We start from the raw sequence: 27,331 nt of genomic DNA on the forward strand, positions 1-27,331 counted from the left end.
AAAAGATATTGGAATTGTCTTCTCTTTTAAAAAGTTTGTTTGATTATGAGTTGCTGGCATTTTCCTATTTGCTTTCAGCATTGTTTTTGAGTAATTGAGTTCTTTTAAAGACTTTTAAAGTGCATGTCATAACCCACATTAACTTGTTTATATTGGTTGACTACTCATATTTTCCTGAACAGAAGAAACAATAGAGAAAGCTAGGTAGATAAGGAAAATGTCCTGTTTCTTGCAGGATCGACGCTGAGCTGGCACAATGGATTGGTGCTATTATCTAGACAATTAAACCAAAGCTTCTAAAAGTAGAAAAATGTGTTTTGTTGTTAGCATTTGCTGCTATGCCCTTAATTTCATTCAGTGCTTACCAGAAGGCAAAAGCAGAACGGTTCTCCAAAGTAAGTCTGGGATTTGACAGGCTCGGAGGGGAAGCGGTGTATTTCAGTAGAGTGAAATTTACACAGCAAATAAATTATTTAGCTGAATCTCTCTGGGGAAACAGGGCTGTGACACATGGCTTATTCTTAGTTTTCTTTAAGGCAGATGGAAAATAGAAAGGATGTGATATGAAAGTGTCTGTTGTAACCCAATGGACAAGCAGTTCTTGTGTAACAATGTAAACGTACAGCTCAAGTTGTTTATTTAAAAATGTTGATCGTGAACATTCAAACAACAATGGAATATGGTCCCAAATGTTACAAAAATACCATGTATCAAGCTTATTTAAATGTGGATACAAAAATATTCACGCGTACACATGACTGTAAAGAATTTGGGTCATGCTTTTTATGAATTTATTACTTGAAATGTACCGTTGCCTGTGTAGCATGCGGTATGGACAAATATTACTCACTTTCACAGCACAGTTAATATACACAACATCCAGTTCTTCTGCTGTGCACTTATATATTGCGTTTCACCCACATTAATATACAACAAAACAGCACATCGTTTCAAAACCAGACATATACAGCGCAATTCATTAAAATAGGCACCTTTTCTTGTATACTTTTATATAAAGTTCACAAAGTACACTGCTAGCTGACTTGAAGTGATACTTGATCTTTTATACATTGAAAATGACAATTTTAATAACATACATTCTTTATCGTGGTAGATTAGAGGTAATCTGGCTAATCACACATTTAAAATAAAAACTACTGTATGCCGTCGGACAATATTGGGCAGTGATTTGAGGCTTTAATTTTTTTTTTTTAAATCTATTAATATAACCTTTGCAAGACATCCCAGCTGTAGCATTAAAATGAATTTGCTGTACATTCCCTTTATATATTCTATCAGATGTGACTGTACATAATTATTTTACACTCCACTGGAAACAGAAACCACAATCCAGACTGAACTACCTTTATGTGGCGCTGACCCAGTTCGAGTCGCTTCCCGGGACTTCACAGGCCTTGATCTGGCTGCAAGTCCATCTCAATGAGTAAAACTATGAGACAAGAACATTGGTGTGACAGGGCGGCCTGCTTTTTCCATTTCCCTTTAGCTTGTACATAAACACAAAAATCCTTCTAGTTGAACAAACACTGCAAGATACCACTGAAACCAAAGGACGTAAAAAAAAAATGTTGTCACAGTACAAAAGAAATGGTAAGTTTACAGCATTAGCATTACTGCAAAGACTTACAATACACATAAGTACCACTTCCATTGTTAAGTGTAAATTGGTCGACATGTATTATTCTTTAAGATAAACAATAAGCATTGTCAAAGCCTATGGCAGTTATATCAAGCTCCAACAGCGCTGTCCTTGTTATAGCTGATCTCACAATTGATAGTTTGTTCTTCTCACAAAAGGATTTGACATTAGAATATAAAACCATCAAGTCACCGCGATACGTGGCACAATGACACTCATGCATTGACAAACATGCAAACTGAATGTTGACACACCGCTGGGATGACTGATCTGGAATGATAGTGCAGAGAAGGGCATTTGGCTTCCAAACGTGCCTAAATACACACACGCACACGCACACGCACACACACACACACACACACACACCTGAAAACGTCAAAAAAAAAAAAAAAACGTTTCGAAGAAACATCACATTTGGTCTCTACAGTGTATCTCCATATATTGGATATTCAACAATCCACTTTTAGTTGCCTTTTTGTTTCTCTTTTTTTTTTTTTTTTTTAACTTCCCTCATAAGCTAAATATATAAGAGCAGTCCAGGCAAAGAATCCCCAACCTCTTTTTCCTGCAGCGTATCAGTCATTCCTGATGATGCTGTTGCTTCTGTGTCCCTGCAGAGCCGAGCTGGCACAAAATGACGGCAAAGCTACAATCTCGCTGCTCTCCAGAAGATCACTGTGGCTTTATTTACAGGTTTTATGTGTTGCAGAAGATGATCTGTGCCTGTCCAAATGTTCTGCTTTTCATACAAGAACCTCATTGATGACTCCTATGACAACAAATTGCACTATTTTCAGCAAATGTAGGGTTTAGTAGGTCATCTCTCCAAAAATGTATAATACAGCCTGAAGTTCAGAACTGAATTTCACTAGAACACTTCCTGAACATCTTCATGTCCTCTCACGGTCTCATTCTGGTGACAATACCACATCATTGTAGATGCTATCTTAGACTGTGATGGACGTCTCGTCTTGACATGCGGATGCACGGCGAGTCTTTGGGCTGCAGCGAGTCAGCATGGAGATCTGCGTGCTAAAGTTGTTGCCATTGCTGCCCATGGATGGGTGCTGGTATTTGGTGTCAGGACCCAGAAACCTTTCGAGGTGCCATCGCCTCCATTTCCTCTTGATCTCAGCTTGGACCTGCGAGAATGACGAGATCCAATCTAATCAGCTGGTGATGGATAAAACATTCTCACTCTACAGTTTTGTACAAAGTTACATTAAAAGGATAGATCACCCAAAAATGAAAATTCTGTCATTAATTACTCACCCTCGTGTCGTTCCAAACCCATAAGACTTTTGTTCAAGTCACTTTACGTTCAAGTCCCAGAAAGGTAGTAAGGAATAGTCCATGTGACATTTGTTGTGGTACTCTCATGAATGCGCGTCGAAGACTGACACATAAAATACATACATTTCACTGCTGGTTATGTATCATATATATAACCATGTGACAAATAAAATCTTGAATCAAAGAGAAGAAATTGTTGAATAAAGTCATTATGTTTGTTTTCTTTGCTCTCAAATTATTTTCATAGCTTCATAAAATTACGGTTGAACCACTGATGTCACATGGACTATTTTAAGGATGTCCTTACTACCTTTCTGGGCCTTGAATGCAGTAGTTGCATTGCTATCTATGCAGGGTCAGAAAGCTCTCGGATTTCATCAAAAATATCTTAATTTGTGTTCTGAAGATGAACTGGATGTAAAGGGTTTGGAACAACAAGAGGGTGAGTACCGATAATTAAATGGCAGAATTTTCATTTTTGGGTGAACGATCCCTTTAAGTAACTCCGTAAATAAGGAACATTAAAACGGTTGCAGCTGGGTTTTACACAACACCGTCTCATTGGAAATACTTGACCCAAGGCTACATTTCTGCAAAACTTTAAGTATGTTAGGTGACATCCACATACTATAAGACACTATAAGTGGTTTAATTTTTACTCTATTGTAAATGTGGGTTTATTAAAAAGCCCAGTGTCATAAAAAAAACATGCTTTCTTTGCAAAATTATATTGTGTTGCTTGTAGCACATTTCACAGCACTTTGAAAGTGAAATCTCTAGTGACTGATGGTACATAGCTTTTGGGATTCTGATTGGCTACCAGTGTTTTTATTGTTGATCAGCTGGAAAAAAATTTTGAAAGTGATTCCAATTATACTATTCCTTTGTGCGGTTATTGTTCTGGTGGTGTTGTGAACTAAATTTGGACTGATTTTGGAAACCATATCTTTGTTATTTTTATAGCTATCCTTTTTGGTGTGAATGGGCCCATCCAAACCTTGGTCTGTGCCAAACAAGCAGACGGAGACCCACATTTCAACAACAGAATGCTCAAGCATACCTGGTTCTTCAAGTGTAAACACACCCTTGAATATGACTGCAGTAACATTTTATTATGTTGGTTGATGCACGTTTCAAAGCAGTTTGGAAATGAAATGTCTGGTAAGTGAGTCTAAATGATTAATGCTTTGTTGTATTAGAAAATAATGTACCCCCTTCATTAAATCCTATAGTGTTAATAAAAGCAAACATGAGATAAAATGCATTTACGGAAACAACCATGCCATTGCTGCTTGCATCTAGTAGTATATTTACTAGTCTACTAGTCTTGCTAAGCTCTAGTTCTACATTGCAAGGGCAATGATGTACCAGGTAAGTTATAGAGCAAGTTTACCATGTCAAATCCATAAATATGGAGCTGCTTGTGTGAAGCAAACGTATTAGAAAATGTATTAGTTTGCAAATTATGCACTAAGTGTTTTGACATAGGAACATAGTAATGTGTAAGGAACTGCATGACAATTGTGACATTTGTGTTAAAAGTAACAAAAGTTGTTTTACTGCTACCCTTTCTTTTGCAATCTCCCTCAGAATATATCACAAGTTTGTAAAAAACGCAGAGTGTGTTTAAATTGGAAATACTAACATGCTGTCATTGAATGCTAAAGATATATTCTGTATGATTATTTGATTTAACATCGTATGTTACTCCTATGTCTCTTGTATGTTGTTGTGGGGGGTGTTCAGGTTTGTTTCATTTTAGTTTTTTTCTTCTATTTGTGAAAACAATTAAAAAGTTATTGTACAAAAAAAAAAAAGAAAAGTGAAGTGAAGTGAATGTTTTGCAAATGTAGTCATTTAATTCCAGTGAGCCTGGCTTATTTTTATTGTAAAACATTCGTTTTAAACATAGAAATCCGTTTGTGTACTAGTTGTTCATCTGTGGTACACAAACATGTCAAATTATTTGAATGCACCTGGAATGAAGTCTGCACCTGTGACCCTTTTATTTAATCTGTACAAGCAAAAAAGTCCCAAGATGCTGTGAACATCAATGCATATATCAAAGTAATAGGCCTCCTCTGCCAGTATGTCTAGAGATATTTGTAGCCTGTGTGAGCTAGCAGAATCTAAGCCAATTCCAGGCTTCCAGGGCTTTAGCTTTTAGCTAGAGAAATTGAATGAAACCAATATAGGAAGTGGCTTCTGATCAGTTGTGACTGAGTGCACCTAAAGATTCTGTCTGTCTTTCCATCCATCCATTTCTTACCTCTCCATTCAGGAAACAGTAGAGTACAGCAACCACAAAACCCTGTTAAAACAAGTGAAAGCAACTTACTGATATGTCGCTGTAGGTACAATGAAGACATTACACGTGGGAATGACAATGTGCTAAATGCCTAGAGATTCCTACCGGACTGTCTATGACTGTGGCCTAAAAAATATGGGTTGGTAAGTCCTGTCGCAGATATACTGTAAGAATATTTAACTAACGGGGACAAACCCTTCTTGAATTGATGCCAGTCATTCTAGTGGCTCTGCCTAACAATGTTAAAATTGGGGCACTTTTTTGTCCCAATGGCTTATTTTTTATTAAAATTAACAGATTTTTTTTCTTTTGTTCCATGAAGGTCACATTTAAAACTGTACTGAAAAGTTTCTACCATGCTTCATTTTTTTCCCCTTTCCTTTTTTTTTTTTTAAATTGATTGTTGCTTTACCCTTTTCCCAGACTCAACTTGTTAATATTCAGATTATTGGCAATTGTTGCTCCCCATAAATAATTTCATAATAAATAATTTACATGGTTATCGTATGTAAATTATTTAAATATAAATTCAAAATTACGACTTTCTGACTACAGTCATAGCAACTGTTTTTTTTTACTAAAGATTTTGAAAAGTTTATGCATTTAAAATACATAAAGACATATAAAATACAACTGGTAACCTTTTACAGTAAGGTTCAATTTGTTAACATTATATATATATATATATATATGACCCTGGACCACAAAACCAGTCTTAAGTCGCTGGGGTATATTTGTAGCAATAGCCAAAAATACATTATATGGGTCAAAATGATTGATTTTTCTTTTATGCCAAAAATCATTAGGATATTATGTAAAGATCATGTTCCATGAAGGTTTTTTGTAAATTTCTTACCATAAATCTCAAAACTTCATTTTTGATTAGTAATATGCATTGCTAAGGACTTAATTTGCACAACTTTAAAGGCGATTTTCTCAATATTTCGATATTGATTTTCAGATTTTCAAATAGTTGCATCTCAGCCAAATATTGTCCTATCCTAACAAACCATACATCAATGGAAAGCTAATGATCAAACAATAATATATAACATTAACTAAAATTAACAAAGATTAATAAAAACTGCAACAAATGAATTGTCCATTATTACTTCGTTATAGCATTAACTAACATTAAGTGTCTTTTCTAATCAAGCTCTATTAATGCAAAAAAGAGTGAAAATATTGTTATTGTTCGTATTTAGCATACAAAAATGTGCTTGTTTATAATGCCAGACAAAGCAAGACAAAGGAGTCAACATTTTAATCATAATAAAAAAAAATTAATGTAGTTTTTCACCAATTTCCTTTAAACACTATGTCATTTGCAAATTGGTGGAAATGTCCACATGACCTTAAATTAAATTGAATAAACTAGTGAGAATGTGAAGTGTGTTTATAAGAGGGTTTATTTTCTAAACATCCACAGGGCAAAAGTGGCCACAGTTGAAGAAACACCCAATTATGCAATTAAAAAAAACAATGGCCAATAGCTAAAGTGTACGAGACAGAAATTCTCTATGGAGACTGTTTGAGAAGCCCTGAGCAGTTCTATTTGATATTGATATTTGGGCTTTACTTTTTGTTTTCACAGCTAGTTTGAGTGATTAAATCCTTAGACGTACCTGAAATGACCCAAGAATGAGGTCAAACACAAGCCTTAGCTCAGTTTTTATGTTCTCAGGAATGAAAGCGAATATGATGAAGTTTATGCCAAAGAGTGGAATCAACAAAAGTGTGGATTTTGCCAGCCTCCTATAGAAAAGAAGAAAAAAACAAAACAAAGAACAGCTTTATGGGATACTTTCCTGTCAGTAATAACCTGCACACAGCGCAGGGCAGAGAATGATATTACTAGGTGATATCAAAAAGCATATTACTGGAATAAAAACATTAGTGATGCTGGGTAGAAAATTGCAGGTGTTTAAGAATTGAGTCTTGTTTTTTGCGAACTGCACAGTGGAGAGCTACTTAAGGACAAAGGACATTAAATCATCCGAACAAGGGCGGAGAGAGCCAGTGACATTTTAGATGATGAGATTGCAGTGCAGTGGGTTCTCGCTCGCTGCTGGAGAGGCCAGCTAAAATACTCCCATATTTTATGCCCATGTTAAAATTACATAAGCTAAAATGTTTCTTATGTACCTCCAGTCCTCATCCTACCAAAAAGACCAGAATAGTTGGTCTATAGCAGAAGTTGTGATTTAGATGCTGGTGTCCCCTTCAGACTTCATAACTATCTTAACCAACAAGACTCCTTTGGCCAACCAGATTTCATTTTCTGCTGGTCTTGCTGATTAGCCGAAGGCTGGTCTACCGAATAGACCAGAACTTTCAAGCTTTAACCAATTTGGACCAACATTTAAATGGAAAGTTCACCCAAAAATGAAAAATCAGCCATTATCACTTTCTTTCACCCATGAAAGATGTATAAATAACTTGCTTTCCGTTCTTTTCCATGAAATTACAATTAATGTAAGCTTCAATCTTCAAAAAGAATGCAAAGAAGTATAATAAAAGTAGTCATTTGACTCATTTGCAAGATTCCAAGTCTTCTAAAGTCATATGATAGCTTAGAGTCAAGAAAATATATTTTAAGAAATTTAAGTCGCTATTATAGTCACAGGTAATCTCCTTTGCTGCAGTTCTTGAATCTCATTCCCATTTGTCAAGATGTCTCACACTAGGTTAACATCTCACTTAAAAGAGTAAAATCTCCTGTCGTGCTGCACAGAAGAGAGTTAGTCATGAGTTCGGAGTGAGATGAGGGTGAGCAAATGACAGAATTTTCATTTTTGTGTGGACTATGCCTTTAAATTTCACGCTGTTCCTCTCCGCAGGGTGAGGAGATTAAACAGAACAAATTACAGAATTATTCTTATTTGAATGCAAAAATCTGTTTGAATGGGGTCCAAATACTTACGAATATTGGTTTGATTCATTTCTCCCAATGTCAGGACAGTTGATCTTCTGCCGCAGTATCCGAATGATACAAATGAAGAGGATAAAGTTCATCTGTTGTTGGTGACAAACAACAAAATAGCAGGTGTTTTTATTTCGAAGAGCTTTATGTCATGATTCAGCACAAATTACTGAAATCACTGAGGGGTCATAAAGCCAGTGGTTCCAAAGCACAGTGTTTATACGTCTCACAGAAAGCAGGGACTGGCATCTATTAGCAAAAGTTCAGAACAAACTACCTCCTTAAGACGGCAGCAAGGCAGACAACATTATCTCCAAGTAGACGAGATGGACTGTGTTAAGACTGTTTACTTTCTGACTAGCAAAAACAAGCATTAACTGCATTTGCAATAAGCATGTCGAAATGGGGGAGGACAAGAAGTGTTTCAGTTTTCATGCCTACCATAGCAAATCCCCAACACCATAAATATATCTGCATAAACATTCCACAAGACTGACAGATTTTCTCTCTGTCATTCTCTCTCTCTCAAGTGCATCTTTCTTTCCCTTAAATCTCTCAAAAGAAAAGCCACGAAGAGCTTGCAAGGGTGTTTTTCACATCTTTCAGCCCTTATTGATATTTCATGTATAATATAAATCCCTAGAGAGATAACATTGCCTGGCACATACGTCAACAGGTTAGTGTGTTACTGACATCTTAACACTTAGCAATAAGCAAATCCTTATATTCTAGGCCAAGGTATAAACAAGCAGCCAAAACACAAAGTGACTCTCATGACAAGTTTTCAGAATAATTATTAGGAGCTTGCTGACAGATGTATATGCATCTAATAAAGTTGTGTTAACTTAAATATTATTTTAATTATTGGAAAGGAAATTATATTGTTTATGTAGAGCAGCCCTAATAAAGATCATGAAAATTGGCTTTTCCTTTAGGGGAAAACAAAAGTAGACATACACACACACACACACACACTAAAGAATAAAAATTATACAGAAATATTTATCATAAAAATATTACCAACATAAAAAGGAGAAAGCACTAAAATGTATATAAAATCTAAAATAAATGTATTCAAATATATAGAAAAACAAAAATAACTGAATTTATTTTATTTTATAAAGCACTAAAATACATAAAACATGCACTAATTATATAAAATTTATATATAATCTACAAATTGTATTATAGTTATAAAATAACTAAATACACTAAAAAGATATAAAACAACTCAAAAGAAACTAAAATATATATAACATATGAAATGATAATATACTAAATGAAAATATTTCTATAAAATGCAATATTTTTATTTAAAATATTTATATAAAGAATAAATAAAAAGCAAGCACTAAATATATAATATATAGTGAATTTGTGTGTGTATATACTGTGTCCCTTGTAAAATGCATACGTTATATGCAAGGGACACAGTGTATTTTAGGTATTGTAACTGGACATCATTTCTTTAATGTTTATGCTAGCAGTCAGTGAAGATGGATGAGATGTGTCCTAGAGTTGAAAGTATTGCCAGGAAAGGCCAGACTTATTTGGGACTGCTGCAATTTATTTAACAAATAACTGACATAATAACGAAGCCATTTCTCAGAAAAAAAAAAATTCTTCACAGGTTAGACAGGGGAACCAAGTCAGCCATAACAAGTGTAACCATGCATGACAGAAATCATAATGTACAATACCAACTTTCTATAATTATAGTAATGGTGACATATCAGATACTCTAGGAGTGAAAGGACATCTCACCAGAATTGAAGCTAATATCGGGGTTTTGATAATCCACCAGAATGGGTCGGAATTTTCAATTATATCCCAGCATCTGGAAAAAAAAAAAGTCAAATAAATGTCATGTATACATTTTTGCTTGCAATGTCTAAGTATTTATGTCTTGATTTTTACATAAAATCATTGAAGGCTTTGACTGATGCATTTCTCTTACCCGACATCATTGAAGTAAGCTTTGGCAAAGCTCCAAGCCATGATGAAAATCGTTGGACCTCCTGTAGCGAGGTGAAATGAGAGTGTATTTCAGTCAATACATCAGCAGCTGCTGTTTTACATGGCTCACTGAAATAATCATTGTGTCAAAGGCTAACAAAAGCAGGTTCATAAAGAAACAGATGCACATAAGACACCTACCCCAACCAATCAGAATGTACCACCAAAAGTACTTCCTCTCTGAGAAGAAGGAGACGGCCAACAGAGCATGAAGATACAGACCTTCGACTAGCAGCCAGAAGAAGCTTGCCATAATGCAATACTGGAAAAAGACAATCACAGCTTTGCAGCCAACCTGAAAATCAGAGACAGAGGAAATGAGAATGGCTTTGAGAATTCATTCCCACCCTTGAGTGCTCTGAGAAGTAGGGACATCCTGACATTTACCACATTGATAAAAACAAATTGTAAAACGCTGCAGTGCAACCACTGTATATGCAAATGTTTTCCACAAAAGCGACAACCGTTTTGAATATAGCTGCAACAATGATGATTTTGGAAGTCTCAGTAGTTCCCAACCCTGGTCCTGGAGGCTCCCCAACATGTTTTTTGCACGTCTCCTTAATCAAACACACCTGATTCAGGTCATCAGCTCATTAGTAGAGACTTCAAGACAGGGGCCGGTTCTCAATACCAAGTTCGCAGAGTCTGGACTTCCGTCCTTTCGAGTTTGGACTTGCCAAGTTCGACTCAGAAGAACGAACTCTCGAGGACGGGAGGACGAACTGAATTCTGGGTTATGGCCCGTATCAAGTCCGCACAAGTCACCTCTCGATGCATCCTCGGTAAAAGGGGCGGATCAAGAACACATCCGGGGATTTGAACTGGACTTGGCTAGATGTGAACTTTGAATTGGAACAGTACTTGGGCAGCGACTGATGACGTTTCACAAGTCCACAAGAACACAAGTACAGACAAGTACGCATATTGAGAAACGGCCAGGGATAGGCAATGTCGGTCCTGGAGTGCTGCTGTCCTTCAGAGTTTAGCTCCAACCCTAATCAAACACACCTGAACAAGCTAATCAAGATCTTCAGAATTACTAGGGCTACAGGCAGGTGAGGGTTTTTTTCAAGGTTGGAGCTAAACTCTGCCGGACATCGGCACTCCAGGACCGATGTTGCCTATCCCTGCATCAAGATCCGAAATTGGTCTGTCAGAGAAAGGAGACATGCAAAATGTACAGTGGGAACCACTGGGATATCTCATTCTAAAAAAAAATCACCTCTTCATTCAGTAGTTTCCAATTAAATAACTACATCATACATATATACAGGTCCTTCTCTAAAAATTAGCATATTGTGATAAAGTTAATTATTTTCTGTAATGTACTGATAAACATTAGACTTTCATATATTTTAGATTCATTACAACACAACTGAAGTAGTTCAAGCCTTTTATTGTTTTAATATTGATGATTTTGGCATACAGCTCATGAAAACCCAAAATTCCTATCTCAAAAAATTAGCATATTTCATCCGACCAATAAAAGAATGGCCATCATGTTCATTTATGCACTCAATACTTGGTCGGGAATCCTTTTGCAGAAATGACTGCTTCAATGCGGCGTGGCATGGAGGCAATCAGCCTGTGGCACTGCTGAGGTGTTATGGAGGCCCAGGATGCTTCGATAGCGGCCTTAAACTCATCCAGAGTGTTGGGTCTTGCATCTCTCAACTTTCTCTTCACAATATCCCACAGATTCTCTATGGGGTTCAGGTCAGGAGAGTTGGCAGGCCAATTGAGCACAGTAATACCATGGTCAGTAAACCATTTACCAGTGGTTTTGGCACTGTGAGCAGGTGCCAGGTCGTGCTGAAAAATGAAATCTTCATCTCCATAAAGCTTTTCAGCAGATGGAAGCATGAAGTGCTCCAAAATCTCCTGATAGCTAGCTGCATTGACCCTGCCCTTGATAAAACACAGTGGACCAACACCAGCAGCTGACATGGCACCCCAGACCATCACTGACTGTGGGTACTTGACACTGGACTTCAGGCATTTTGGCATTTCCCTCTCCCCAGTCTTCCTCCAGACTCTGGCACCTTGATTTCCGAATGACATGCAAAATTTGCTTTCATCCGAAAAAAGTACTTTGGACCACTGAGCAACAGTCCAGTGCTGCTTCTCTGTAGCCCAGGTCAGGCGCTTCTGCCGCTGTTTCTGGTTCAAAAGTGGCTTGACCTGGGGAATGCGGCACCTGTAGCCCATTTCCTGCACACGCCTGTACACGGTGGCTCTGGATGTTTCTACTCCAGACTCAGTCCACTGCTTCCGCAGGTCCCCCAAGGTCTGGAATCGGTCCTTCTCCACAATCTTCCTCAGGGTCCGGTCACCTCTTCTCGTTGTGCTGCGTTTTCTGCCACACTTTTTCCTTCCCACTGAGGTGCCTTGATACAGCACTCTGGGAACAGCCTATTCGTTCTAGAAATTTCTTTCTGTGTCTTACCCTCTTGCTTGAGGGTGTCAATGATGGCCTTCTGGACAGCAGTCAGGTCGGCAGTCTTACCCATGATTGCGGTTTTGAGTAATGAACCAGGCTGGGAGTTTTTAAAAGCCTCAGGAATCTTTTGCAGGTGTTTAGAGTTAATTAGTTGATTCAGATGATTAGGTTAATAGCTCGTTTAGAGAACCTTTTCATGATATGCTAATTTTTTGAGATAGGAATTTTGGGTTTTCATGAGCTGTATGCCAAAATCATCAATATTAAAACAATAAAAGGCTTGAACTACTTCAGTTGTGTTGTAATGAATCTAAAATATATGAAAGTCTAATGTTTATCAGTACATTACAGAAAATAATGAACTTTATCACAATATGCTAATTTTTTGAGAAGGACCTGTACATACTATCATTGAGTGCTAAACTTAACTGCCAATTAAAATGAAATTCGAAAAACGTAACTGCCAATTAAAATGAAATTGGAAAAAAAGATGGATAGAGCAAACAACTTTAGTTCTGGTTTACTGTTTCCAATATTTAAAAGGGATGGTTCAAATTGTGGCTGATAATAGCCTTAATTATAGCAAATATTTTACTACTCTACTTCAGTGATATTCCAAGAATAATATTGCAATATAAAAATGGATAACTGTTATTTTTATAAACACCTAAAATGTTTTATTATTATTATTGGAAATGCATTTGCATTCAAAAAGACTGTGACAAAATTCACAGTGAAGGTTATGTAATTTAATTTTAAAAATAATAATAATTTAGGGCAGATTTTAATTTTGTATCAATAAAACATAATTATTATGAATGGAGACATGCTCCAAGCTGATATCCAGATGAAAAACAAATATTAAAAATTTTCTTTTGCATTAAAGGGGTCATATGATGTGATTTCTTGTTTTCCTTTTCTTTAGTGTGTTATGTTTGTGTGTTATGTGGAATAAGGAGGTGGTGATGGCGCAGTGGATAAGACACATGCCTTTGGTGTGAGAGACCCGGGTTCGAATCCACTGTGAGATACCAATGTGTCCCTGAGCAAGACTTAACCCCCTAGTTGCTCCAGAGGCGTGCAACCTCTGACATATATAGCAATTGTAAGTCACTTTCGTCAGCTAAATGAATAAATGTAAATGTAATGTTTTGTGCATGTATAAGATCTGCAGAGTTACAAAGCTCAAAGTCTCCCACAAAAGGATTTATTTAGGGAGACGCTGTGTGTTTCTATGCGAAAGCAAAAGCACTTTATTTGGCCTTCCAAAAGTAGATGCAATTTGGAATCATTGGTTATGATTTGTTTACAACAGAACAGCACAAACCAAATGTTTGAATTTGTGCAACGCATTTTATAGACGACAGTTTCGTGAACCTAGGAGAGTACAAGGCTGGCTGTGCACAAAGGCTATTTCTTAAAAAAAAGGGTTAATTCCGACTTTGTTATGACAATCTGGTGCTTCTGAATCAGCGACTGTAAGTATGTTTTGTTATTAGTTTAAGTATTTGCTATTGACTGTTCAAATGCGGAGTTTTGCACAGTGTAGAGTAACGCGTTGTGTGTGTGTGTGTGTGAGAGAGAGACAGAGAGAGAGAGAGACAGGGTCACATCACAGTGGAGTCAGCTGTCTTAACTATGGCTTGTGTTACATATGAACATCATCACTGTGTCTGTCTTGTTTCAACTCTGCTTCCCTCTCATGCTTGAACTGGTGGTAAAATTAACGACATTATTAACTGTCTTTATATTTACTTTGAAAGCTGAAGCTCACGATTATGGTAAGGGGCGTTACATTTCCGACGCACGCTTGTGGTGTTCAGCCAATCACAATGCACTGTGTCAGCTGGCCAATCAGAGCAGACTGCACTTGTCGGAAGGAGGGGCTTTGTAGAAAACAACATGTTTGAGAGAGGCGGGGCATAGAGGAAATACAATAATGTACAGTATTTGAAAAATTCGTTTTTTGAACATTAAAGCATGCCAACATATTCTGTTACACCAAATACACAAAATAATGATCTTTAAAATAGCATCATATGACCCCTTTAAGTCTTCGGGAGACATAAAAGGTAATCTGTTCCTTATAAATGTCAAATCATTAAATTGAAAATTACAAGAAGTTGATTTTGAATATAATTTGCTAATTTATTATGCAGTATATGTGTGTGTATATATATAAAATTACAATACATAATACATATTTAAGAAGTTCAAAGTAAAGGAATATATGGCTTTTCATTAGTAAAAACTATACATATATATATATATATATATATATATATATATATATATATATATATATACAGTCCTCTCCATAAGTATTGGAACAATAAAGACAAAATTGCTCTGATGGAGTCAAGACATTTGCAAATATGATTAAAAGATGAATATGAGACAAAACTACAGAATGTCACATTTTATTATTGGGTTATTCAACACAGATGTTTTACCAAATAAAAAGAACAGCACTTTTAGAGTTCATGCCACTCTATAGAGTTCATGAGCATAAGTATTGGGACAGTTGAACATAAGGCAGATATAAAAGATTAAAGTGCTGAACTTCTTAGCTGGTAAAACATCTATGTGCTGAATCACCCAATAATAAAATGTGACATTCTGTAGTTTTGTCCCATATTCCTCTTTTAATCATATTTGTAAATGTCTTGACTCCACAGCCAACAGAGCAATTTTGTCTTTACTGTTCCAATACTTTTGGAGGGCAGTGTATATGTCCCCTTTTTGGGTTCCTTTGACTTCCAGAATAGCAATTTAAGCACTGGTAATAGGCTTTCATGAAAGCAGCAGTTTATTTAGGTAGAACCTGTGGGAGGTTGAGAGGAGTTTGTTGAGGGAAGACAGTGAGACATGGCAGGCAGACTGCAGGAGAACTATAAACAAACACACAGCAATGAAATCAGACAGGAGGGTGTTAGTTGCTGAAGGTGAAAAGGAAAAACAGAGCAAAGATCTAGCATCACGCTGAAAATGTCATGCCCTCCTGCTCAAGAGAAGAATGAATTAATGATGACTACTAACTTCTGACTGTTCAAAACAAACAAAACCATCATGCTGAGAACTGTGGATGTGGTGCTGTCCAACCGTTTGAACACAGTTAATGAGCTGTGATATTTATGCCAATAAAACAAAAAAATAGGAATGGACAAGATGGTTCACTAGTTTGAAACAGAACTTGCTAAAAATTAACAAGTTGAGTAGTTGTTTAGACACCCACCTTGATTTTGAAAGTAGGCTATGTAGTTTTGCACATAACAATACAACTCTGTCTTTCTAAAAATACTTCTTTTGAGCTCCATGATCCGGGGATCAAAGATTCTCAAGATTCACACATCTAAAACCCCGTTCCTCTCTGCAACACTCAAAATTAGAGTGCATGCCTTAAAGCCAGGAGAAAAGAATTGGGTGGATGAAGCAATCGACAGTTTAGACAGCAGAAGGCTCTGAATGATGCTTTCTGCTTTCGGGCGTGTAAAATGAGGCAGCGCAGGATGAATGGATCCGACTCATAGTTCTAATGTGCACAAATCATCCCAAATTACTCTGAGAGCCGCAGCCTCTTGCTCGGGGCATGCAATCCCTGAAATAGATAGAAAGCTTTCGCTGCAGGCTCGACCACACAAATGGCTAACAAACACCTTCTGCTGAGTCGAACCTCTCAACAGCTTTTTATCATGCATTTATTATGTATCATAGATAAAACCACTGCAACTAATTCTTTTTATAAAGCTGTTTTCTGGCAATCAGTCATTCTGTCTTTCCCCATGGGTCTACTGTTATTTAAAGGTGAGAGTAACGTTAATAAGGCAGCTTGACACATAACCTAGCTGAGAATATTCACTGATTCCAAAAGAGATTAATATTTCACAGCGTGCAGATAAAGTCTTTAAAAGAGACTGATGTAAGATTTTTAAAGAGCACTTTTTAACTACATAGTTCTTCATAAAAATGTAAGAATTTATGTTTTACTTATGTGATTTTATAACTGAAAATATGACTTTACATCTCTTAATCAATAATACTTAATTTCAACAACAACAAAATTATATCTCATTACTGTGAAATTATTTGTATGAAATCCTGCTTCATCTTCACAATAAAAAAACACGGTAATTATGGCTTTTTATCTTTCAGCTGTGAATTTAACACAGTGACTTTATATCTCATAATCACAACTTTATTAGACTTTATATCCCACAGATATGACTTTAAAGCTCACAATGTGCCAGGTGGATGCTGCACACTGGTGGTGGTTGAGGAGATTCCCCCCTTGTATATAAAGTGCTTTGAGTGCCTAGAAAAGTGCTATATAAATGTAACAAATTATTATTATTATTATTTATATCTTCCAACTTTTATATCTCATAATCACAACTTTATCTCACATAACTGCCTTTATGCCTCACAATGTGACATTGTCTTGTAATCATGACTTTATTTTGCATAAATGTGATTTATATTTTCTAACTGTGACTTTACATACCGTGACTCTGTGTCTCAAAATTTAAAATAAATAAAATAAATCTTTATTTTCTATCCCAGAGGGGTAGAAAAATGTCTCTGATAAAGACTAAAAAAAAAAAGGGGGGGGGAGCCGTTGAAAAGAATCATGGAGAGGATGTAATGGATCCATAAAAAGCTGCCCTTGCATCGAGTTTTGAAAGAGGAACCTGTTGCTTGCCAATTATAGTATCTTGCTTGCCTGGTCTACAATACTTGAAAGCTTGCTTTTAATTTTTGCCAGAAAAATAAAGCCACAATATGACTGTGATCACAAGTATATGTCAGGGTTATAGACCTGTTTTGTTGTTGTTTTGCACCCCATGTGCTCTCCATGTCCTAGTTTCTCCCTAGTGTTTCATAGTACCCATATATGGTTCTTCCTGTTCCAGCTCCTAGTGTAGGATCACCGGCCGCTCCAAAGACAAGCCCACTGGCTAATTCACTCCTAAGCCTTAGGATGACAGCAGTTATGTTCTTCTCTTCTGCCCAAAAAAGGAAAATGCAGAGGAAGAGACTGTGGGCTCCAGCCCCTGAGTCCACTCCAATGTCAGCTCCAGCCCTTGAACAGAGTCCAGAGATGGCTCTAGCCCCTGACCAGAGTCCAGAGATGGCTCCAGCCCCAGACCAGAGTCCAGAGATGGCTCTAGCCCCAGACCAGAGTCCAGAGATGGCTCTAGCCCCTGACCAGAGTCCAGAGATGGCTCTAGCCCCTGACCAGAGTCCAGAGATGGCTCCAGCCCCAGACCAGAGTCCAGAGATGGCTCCAGCCCCAGACCAAGGCCCAGAGAGGGCTCCTGTTCCCACGTCCAGCCCAGAGAGGGCTCCTGTCCCCATGTCCAGCTCGGAGAGAGACTCTGTTCCTATGTCCAGCCCAGAGAGGGCTCTGCTCCTACGTCTAGCCCAGAAAGGGCTCCTGTTCCCCAGTCCAGCCCAGAGAGGGCTCCTGCTCCTACATCCAGCCCAGAGAGGGCTCCTCTTTCCAAGTCCAGCCCAGAGATGGCCGCTATTCCTACGTCAGGCCCACGGAGGGCCTAAGATCCCAAGTCAAGCCCAGGGCTGTTGTTTCCACGGAAGGCCTCAGATCCCAAGTCAAGCCCAGAGCCGGTTCCAGCCAGGGAACCTGAGATTTTCCCAAAGGATTTTTTTTGGGGGGGGCTATATGGCTCCGGCCGAGTGTCGAGGCCAAGGCCACAGAGGCTATCCCACCATGGGCCCCTGAGCTCCCTGCTCTGTTATGGCTCCCTGGACTCCCTGCTCCTCCATGGCCCCCTGAGATCCCTGCTCCTCCATGGCCCCCTGAGCTCCCTGCTCCACCATGGCCCCCTGAGATCCCTGCTCCTCCATGGCCCCCTGAGCTCCCTGCTCCACCATGGCTCCCTGGACTGCCTGCATCCGACGGCCCCGACTTTTTTACGCCTCTAGGGCCAGGCTTCGGGCCAATTTTCATGTCATAGTTCAGACGTGGGCCGGACCTCGGGCCTGTTTTAGGCTTCCTCATTTTTATATTTTAGACATCCATCAATTAGTAGCCTAATTTAAAAAAATTGCCGCGCTGGTGGAAACAACACGAGTTCGTGCTGCCGTGACTGTCAAGAGCTGCTCGACGGTGTTTAGAGTCAGCACCGCACGGTGTTAGCAGCAGCACTAGCGAGTGCCGTCAGCACAGCTGAAGAGTCCTGCGTTCAAATACACGCAATAAAGCTTGCCGTAAAGCCCCAGCAAAAGTAATTACCATGAATGTGTCCAGGGGAAATAGTAAGGAGATATTTGAATTATTTACTAATAAACTAGTGTTTTCTGTGTCAGTGTCGCAAAGATGAAGATGACGATCCTGACTCGCCATCTCTCCATTAGATGCGCCTTTAGAGAGAAGTGCATCTTCACGGATTATGATTATAATGAAAGAGTTTTTGTTTTCGATTTGATTTATTTTGTTAAGAAGTAATTTAAAGCTTTCGATAGATATATTTATCATGTCTGTGAGGCATGTATTTGCTGACTTTCGTTTCATTTATGTGTAGCGCTCCGGTTCAAGACGAGACGGTAGAAAGCGCATCGTTTTCTATTTTATAAAAGCAGACGTTTTGTTGATATTTTGAGTGCACACAAATAAAAGTAGACTCTTTACAGTTCCGAATGATGCAGTACTCGGCGCATTTTAAGTTGTTTCTATTGAGAATAAATTGCAATTGATTGCGCTGGTGCCTCCATGTCCTGCACTTTAGCTTCGACTCTCCGCACAAACTATTGTAAGTTGTGATGATTTGAGAAGGCTAAATTTATCAAACATACGGTCTGCCGCTGGCCGCTTGGTCGTTACTTTAAGAAAGAAAAAAACTTAGGCCTATTTAATGAACAAAAAATGCTCCAAACGTTTTTCTAAATTAACAATAAAAAAACGAAACAAAATATAATCACTTTGCCATTACATACAAAACTGAAGTATTTTAATAGCTGAAACATGAGCCGTTTTGGGAGAAGAAAAAAAAAAAAAGACGGGCTCGGGTCGGACACAGGCCGGTAATTCTGATAAGCTGTGGGACACGGGCCGGGCTAGGGCCTAAATTTGAGGCCCGTGCTGTCACGGTGCACACACGAGGGAGATACCAGGAACACGCAGACGAGGATATAAACTCAAATAACACACTTTACTGACATCAAGACAGGGCAAGACAAGGCAAGGCAAGGCAGGGTAAGACACAGACATCCAACACCGGGGATAACGAGTAGACCAGACAAAATGGCACTACACAGACAGGACTATAAATACACAGGTAAATCATAGATAATGAGACGAACATGGCTGGACAAGAATTAAACTAATGATTACATTTAACAAGGACAGGAAACAAACCAAATATGGGCACAAGAGGCAGGAACACATGACACACACACAACAGTTCCCTTACACGTGCAGGGCTCTACTCGGCGCTGTAGCCTATCTTTCCGAGAGATGTAAAGAGTGTGTTGTTTTCGTTCCTTTATATGCATTTAATCCATAAACTGTCTGTCAAAAGCATTTCACATGTAACGTACGGGTTGAGCGGGGCACAAATGCGGGGTTAATTAACACTATACAAATATTTCCACATGCTAGCATAACAGAATTTACAAAATTTCCTATTATTTCCTTGCCATATCATCACTAAAAAATGTGCCAAAGTTAAAAAAATCTTTTGAAGATATAGCTTAACATTTATTCAACAAAAGTACATTTCTGGCTGAAGTAAATTTTGTCATCTCGGTTTTTAGTGTTTATTTAAAAATGAGACACATCTATTTATTATTTTTACAATTATTTCACAATTATTTTAATCTCCAAACTGTTTGAGATTCTGCTCCTCTTCTTATGCTTTGCTAAAAAAAAAAAAAAAAGTGTTGGGTTGTGAAGGCATTTTCTGCGCTGAACTGCGCAATGAGTTTAACAACACTTGCAGCGCGGATTACAGTTCATAGCCGCAGAGTGATCACGTTTCGAGGTTTTATGGACATATTTCATAGACTCATTATTGTCTGTAAATGAAAAAATTAAAACGTAAATATTAGTAGTGAAATTTTACAGGGGTACTATAAAATAAAATGGCTATTTTTTTTAAATACTTCATTTCTGCCATATTATGCTTTTAATTAAGATTAAGCTTATAGTAATGTCAATGGTTTTTTATCTCAAATATGTTGGTGGGCCTTGAAATAGATTCCACTTGTCTAGGTGGGTCGTGGAATGGAAAAGTTTGGGAACCCCTGTTTTAGACATTTTTATAACTTCAAAATAACTGTAAAAAGTATATTTTAAAGATGCATATAATCTTTTCAGAAGTTCTTTAAAGTTAATCTGCTTTAAAATTCTAAAGAGTAAAAAGCTTAGTTTGAAAGTGCATTACACATCTGAAGATTCCACAGACATTCTTGATCTATAGCAAATACCAGCACAAACTGCAGACATTGACAGACATCAGATCTGAACACTGGACACGTGTTCCAGCATACTCACTCCATACACTGTGATAAGGAGCCATGTTTTCATTGAGAACGTTATGCTCCTTTGTCAAGCTCAGTCAATAGTCATCTCAACAGCTGAGTCATCTCAGAAAATGTCCTTCACCATTACTAGCAGTCAGACGATTATTGCCACAACCCTGCAAAATACAGTGAAACTGATTTGTCTTATTTTAATAGAATACTAAACAGCTAAAACCAGCATGAATTGGTCCAGGTCAAGATGGAAACCTGCAAAATGTATATTTTTTTTTACTAGTTTTGCTGGTTTACTTGCATGGTCTAATTTTTATTTTGTCGCTGTCACTCTTTTACCTGCTTTTTACTACTTTTACTAGTTTGGATGATTTACTTGCATGGTCTAATTTCAATTTTGTCACTCTTTTGCCTGCGCTTTACTAGTTTTACTAGTTTGCTGATCAACTTGCAAGGTGTAATTTTAATTTTGTCACTGTCACTCTTTTACTTTCTTTCACATATGGATTTCTATTGGTTGGTTGGTGCTTGTATGGTGCTGGTTTAATCAAAACCTAGATGATGAGACTAGTTAACCAGCTTTGATGTTTCGGCAAGTGTTACTGGTTAAACTCGTCAACAACATTGGTGGGACACTAGTAAACTAAGCTTGTCAGTACAGTAGTGTACTTTTTTAAATAGTATTACTAATTTTGCTGGTTTACTTGCATGGTCTAATTTTAAAGTTGTCGCTGTCACTCTTTTGCCTTTGTTTTACTAGTTTTGCTAGTTTTACATGCATGGACTAATTTTACATTTGTCGCTGTCACTCTTTTACCTGCTTTTTACTAGTTTTACCAGTTTGTATGTTTTACTTGTATGGTCTAATTTTAATGTTGTCACTGTCACTCTTTTACCTCCTTACACACCTGAATTTCTGTAGGTTGGCTGGTGCTTGTATGGTGCTGGTTTAAGCAAAACCTAGATGATGAGACTAGTCAGCTTTGGTCCTTGTGGACTTTCGACAAGTGTTTTTAGTTAAACTCCTTAACAAAATTGGTGGGACACTAGTAAACTAGCTTACATAAGCTTGTCAGTCAGTAGTGTAAAACTAACACAAACCAAATACCCTGAGGTGCCAGTGTCAAAAAATGACCCAAAATTCATATAACATCTTGTGATTTTGCAATGTTGTGAAAGAAAAATCTGTGAAATTGAGTTAGCTCGAGGGGCTACAGCAATAACACTGGGAGTACATGCCATCCAGAATGACTGGAACAAGCATTATGGCAAGCTGGTTCAAACAGAGGTCACCCACAGCAGTGAATTCAGCAGCGAGTGTGAAGTTATGCCCATAGATGTTTAGCAGCAGACATAACAGTCGAGAGGCCCAAGGCCAGCGAGTATGAAAAAATGTAAATGTGATCAGCTGGGATAGACTATATTTACACTGATTACTAACACTGCTAGATAAATACTTGGTTTGCTTCGTGTGGATTTCACATTGTTTGCTAATTGAAACTATTACAGACTCCTGAGGGATTTATTCAAAAGTAAATAGTAAATAGACTGTGCAATAATAAACTTACAGAACCAGTGGAGCAGTTGTCAGACTCTTGAATAACATCATAGAGCACCGCATCTTTGACAAAGACGGCAATGGCTTTCAGAATGAAGGACACAAACAGGTGCATGTGGATGTAGTTCCGTGTGCAGTGGAGTTTCCTGAGGGAATACAAGGAATACAATCAGCCACGCTCACAGACTGAATCTAAAATATGTTAAGCCTGATTGAGAAGTCCCCTGCCCCCTAATTGCACCCTGTCCTTGGAACTAATAACGGAAAAAAATACAGCTAATTACAGTACAAATGAATTCATAATTGAGCTTTCTGGTCTGTGTAAGGGGTTCGTTAAACAGATAATTTGTTCCATTGTGTTGTATTCCGTTTCACACACATTTCTACTTACGGTAAACATGGGAATTCTCAAAATCTGATTTAAAATTCAAGGTAGCTGCTCATTTTAATGTCCAACATGCTTATTTAATATTATCAAGCTATGGCAGGCTGACAAAATACTGACCGTACTGAATCTACTCTGTAGAAGAAAAAAATGTCATTCGGGTTTGAAGCAACATGAAAGTGAGTAAATAATGGCATAGCTTTCATATTATGGATAAACTATATTTTTAAGAAGACATTCACAGCTGTTTTATCCAAAATGCAATGTTTTTAAAACAGAGAGAGACTCTGATATCCCAGAACACCCTGTACATGATGTCTTTTGTTTATAATGTCCATACCTCACACTAGTAAATGAACTGACACTTTGTTTAAACATTGGGTTCTCTCTGTGCTCTGGTGCAAAGAAAAGATTAATATTCTACAGTATGTTTTACAGTAATACTCCCAAATACTGACACGTCTACTAATTTGTCATGCTGTAGGGATTGCTAGTTTAGAACAATGCAAAACAATCACAAAAATGTGTTGTTGGGACTACATTTCTGCATATAGATTGCTTGTTACCCTATCAGAATAATCAAAATAAATCCCATTCAGTCAAAAATGAGTCTGAAAGAATAATGACTGAAACATATAGCGCCGTTCAAATGTTTTGGGTCTTTAAGAACTTTAAATGTTTTGAAAAAAAGGTATCTTTCAAATGCAGAAGGCTGCATTTATTTGATAAAAAAATAAAAAAATACAGTAATACAGCGAATTATCATTACAATTTAGAAGAACTGTTTCTATTTTAATATATTTTATGTTATGTGATGGTAAAGCTGAATTTTTAGCATCATTATTCCAGTCTTCAGTGTCACATTATCCTTAAGAAATAAAACTTATATGCTGATTTGTAGCTCAGGAAACATTTCTTATTATCAATATTGAAAACAGTTGTTCAGTACTTGTGGAAACAGTGATGCATTTTTTTCTTTGACCAATAGAAAGTTCAAAAGAACAGACTTTATTTGAAATATCATCTTTTTTTGTAACAACATAAAAATTTTATCAAGTTAAAGCATCTTTCGGATGAGACGTTAAACCGAGGTCCTGGCTCTCTGTGGTCATTAAAAATCCCATGGCACTTCTCGTAAAAGAGTAGGGGTGTAGCCCCGGTGTCCTGGCCAAATTCCCTCTACTGGCCCTTGTCTATCATGGCCTCCTAATAATCCCCATACACTTGATTGGCTCTATGACTCTCTCTCCTCTCCACCTGTAGCTGGTGTGTGGTGAGCGCACTGGCGCCGTTGTGCTGTGGCTGCCGTCGCATCATCCAAGTGGATGCTGCACACTGGTGGTGGTTGAGGAGAGACCCCCCCACATGATTGTAAAGTGCTTTGGGTGTACAGCAATACACAATAAAGCGCTATATAAATACATCATTCATTCATTCATCTTTGTTAAATACAGATATTAATTTCTTTAAAAAATCTTACTGACCCCAGTATTTTAAATGGAAGTGTATAGGTCTCACGAAGTTAACTACATGATGGTTTTGCATGCTAGATTATATTACCCCGGCAGCCAGTTCCTCTTTATGAAAATTATGTTACATAAACTTTTGTCACACATATCTCACCACATGAGGTTTTACTACAGGTTTACATACTGGCACAATGACTGCATGTAGTACATGTAACATGTTTTTCAATAGCTTATTATGAAGTCTTTCTTTTGTCTACCAGTTGCATTACTAAAGTGTCTGTTCATACTGAGTTTCTTCAAATTAGTTTTTGATTTACGATATTAGATGTTTTTGTCTACCTTCATTAATGATGTCTTGCTTATGGATTGTAAACTATAATGTATATCAGCTTTGTTATAGTTATGTGGCCAGTAAGATGAATTCTAAACAATGTGTGGAAAAGTTACTTCATTATTTACTTCAAAAATTGAATTGTTTTGATCCTGTGGCAAAAGCCTGCTGAAATGGGCCAAAAATCAACTAAATCAATATTAATTTAAAATATTAATACAAACTATAATATTATATAAATAATAAAATGACACTGGATTGACAGCATGTTATAATTCCAGTATTGTTTGAATGTTTATTCCATTCTCAAAACGCAACCCAAGGAAAATAATTTCTGTCATTGTTTCTTTAAACGAATCTTCTAGATTCAAAACGAAATAGATTTTGTTTGCAAGTGCATAACTGTAGATTTTTCCTTGTGGAAAACTTTTTGCTATTCATCAGCATGTCACGGATGCTTTCTATAGAGCTTAACATTGACTGAACCCAGTTACAAATAGGATTTATTAAAATACAGCTATTGAAGTTTTATATAACTTGCAATTCTAATCGCATAACATCGCAATTCACCCAGATTGACTATAACTTAAAATTTTTTGAGTTAAAGGTCAAATCCCTGTCTTGCCTTTAACCTAGCATTCATGCACAGCTATGTTGTCTCCAGTTTGCTCATTTCACATGCTGTGATCTGACACTATCAGCATGATCTTACAGGCCTATTTTGTGTCTCTAGTGTGTGGCCATCTGCGGGATCACCTTGACATACCGCTGACAGATTTGGACACTATAAAATTTTTACCAAGTGTTTCTTGGTAAAGGCACAATTTAATTAGACCACAAACTGTGTTGCTACCAAGCAAAGACAACTTGTGACCTGAGTCATTCAGTGGAGTGGGAGCAAGTGTTCAAACCGGCAATAATAATAACCTAAGGTGTGATCAGGTCTTCAGCCCCTGTCAGTCACTGAAATCCCACATCAGACTGATATCCTCTTAGTTAAGACTGCTTAAGCCTGCAGGTCGAGTGCAGATAGTGTTAATAGACAGGATTAGGACTGATTACATTGCTGAAGAGCTGAACATGAGCAGCTTTATCGAGGAGTAGTGCTGCTCTGCCATACTGGTGACACATGAACCTTATTACTGATGGAAATGACAGCATTTGGGGTGGGAAGTGGATGAGCTTAGAGTTGGTAATCAGAAGGAGAGAGCCGTGAACTATCACAATTGTGCCCTTGAGCAAAGCATTTAACCCCAGGATGCTCCAGGGAGGATTGACACTGTGCAAGTTTACAGCAAAACTTCTGCACTTTTAGGTCATCCTCTTATGTGTTTGGTAAATAAATCAAATAAGGGAAGATGCTCTCTTTAAAAACAATGTGCATTTACTTTTTAATTGTAACATATTTAGATATATATACATTAATGTAAAATACTAAATCAGCTATTCTATTTCAGTTTTTATTTTGGCAATTTAGTTGAATAATTGAATAACCAATGTAGACAAAGAAAAATCCCAGTAAAAGTGATTCATCAGAAAGGTAAAATTATTCTATGACTTATATACAGGCATAAGAATATTTACATATTTAATTACCAACATTTTAATTAAAATGACAATAGCAACACTATGAATGCAAATTGAATGATTTCAAACAATATACGTAATTCATGGAAATACTGGACAATAACCCTTATTAATTACAATAAGTATTACATTAAAAAAATAATAACACTAGTAACAATATGCCACTTTGCATCTTCTGTGCCAATTCTGTGGGACAATCTTACACCAAGGGTCTAAATGTATCTCTTTACTTCAAAATAAAAACTATAATTTTTACTGCACAAATCTAAAAACTCTGATGTGTTCATAAATCCCTCAATAACAAACAGACACAAAAAAACTCTCATATTCAACATAATACAATGTCATATTTAACAGAGACACTAAATTAGTTTTGACTGACTAAATCTCTGTTCATATTCAGATGAAACTACAAAATTAAAAACAGCCCCACAAGAAGTGATGAGATTTTGTACCATCTATGGTCAAGATAAAAAAAATTAAGAGGGGGTGGGGGTAATTTTGGCCTGATGTCATTTTACCTCATCTTACCCTATTGATATTGCAGTGATTAGCAGGACTATATATTATGGGTGATTATGAGTAAGCTACCACCATAACAGTTACTATAATGAGCATGTCACCGGAATGTGCTATGTTAAAAAAAATCATCCACCAGAAGAGCATCAAATAGTCTGATCCACAAATGCATGCAGTGTTTAATTCATACATAAATGATATTGGCTACACCATTTGAATGCTAACTTGGTGCCATTTAAAGGGTTGTAAACCATGTTTACGGTTCACTACTGGGTTTACATGTCAGCACTAATGCCCACTGGAATGATTCTCTGATGGTGGGGAGTCTTTTTGGCCAAGATGAAAT

At 37.3% G+C, this 27,331-nt stretch overlaps 1 protein-coding gene across 1 annotated transcript in view; it reads right to left on the reverse strand.

The window, feature by feature from the left end:
* Positions 1 to 1,213: 1,213 nt before the first annotated feature.
* The window catches only part of LOC306864794 (vasoactive intestinal polypeptide receptor), a 70,890-nt gene continuing 44,772 nt past the window's right edge, over positions 1,214 to 27,331 (reverse strand). Inside the window, exons 6-13 of the mRNA XM_079409028.1 lie at positions 22,705 to 22,840; positions 10,342 to 10,495; positions 10,142 to 10,202; positions 9,949 to 10,021; positions 8,185 to 8,276; positions 6,887 to 7,016; positions 5,223 to 5,264; positions 1,214 to 2,802 (exon numbers count right to left, since the gene is read on the reverse strand). Of these exons, the coding sequence (XP_079265154.1) occupies positions 2,608 to 2,802; positions 5,223 to 5,264; positions 6,887 to 7,016; positions 8,185 to 8,276; positions 9,949 to 10,021; positions 10,142 to 10,202; positions 10,342 to 10,495; positions 22,705 to 22,840 (883 nt within the window). The 3' untranslated portion in view covers positions 1,214 to 2,607. The remainder of the gene's footprint in view (positions 2,803 to 5,222; positions 5,265 to 6,886; positions 7,017 to 8,184; positions 8,277 to 9,948; positions 10,022 to 10,141; positions 10,203 to 10,341; positions 10,496 to 22,704; positions 22,841 to 27,331) is intronic.

This window comes from Barbus barbus (assembly GCF_936440315.1).
Source record: "Barbus barbus genome assembly, chromosome: 46".
NCBI classification, from domain to species: Eukaryota; Metazoa; Chordata; class Actinopteri; order Cypriniformes; family Cyprinidae; genus Barbus; species Barbus barbus.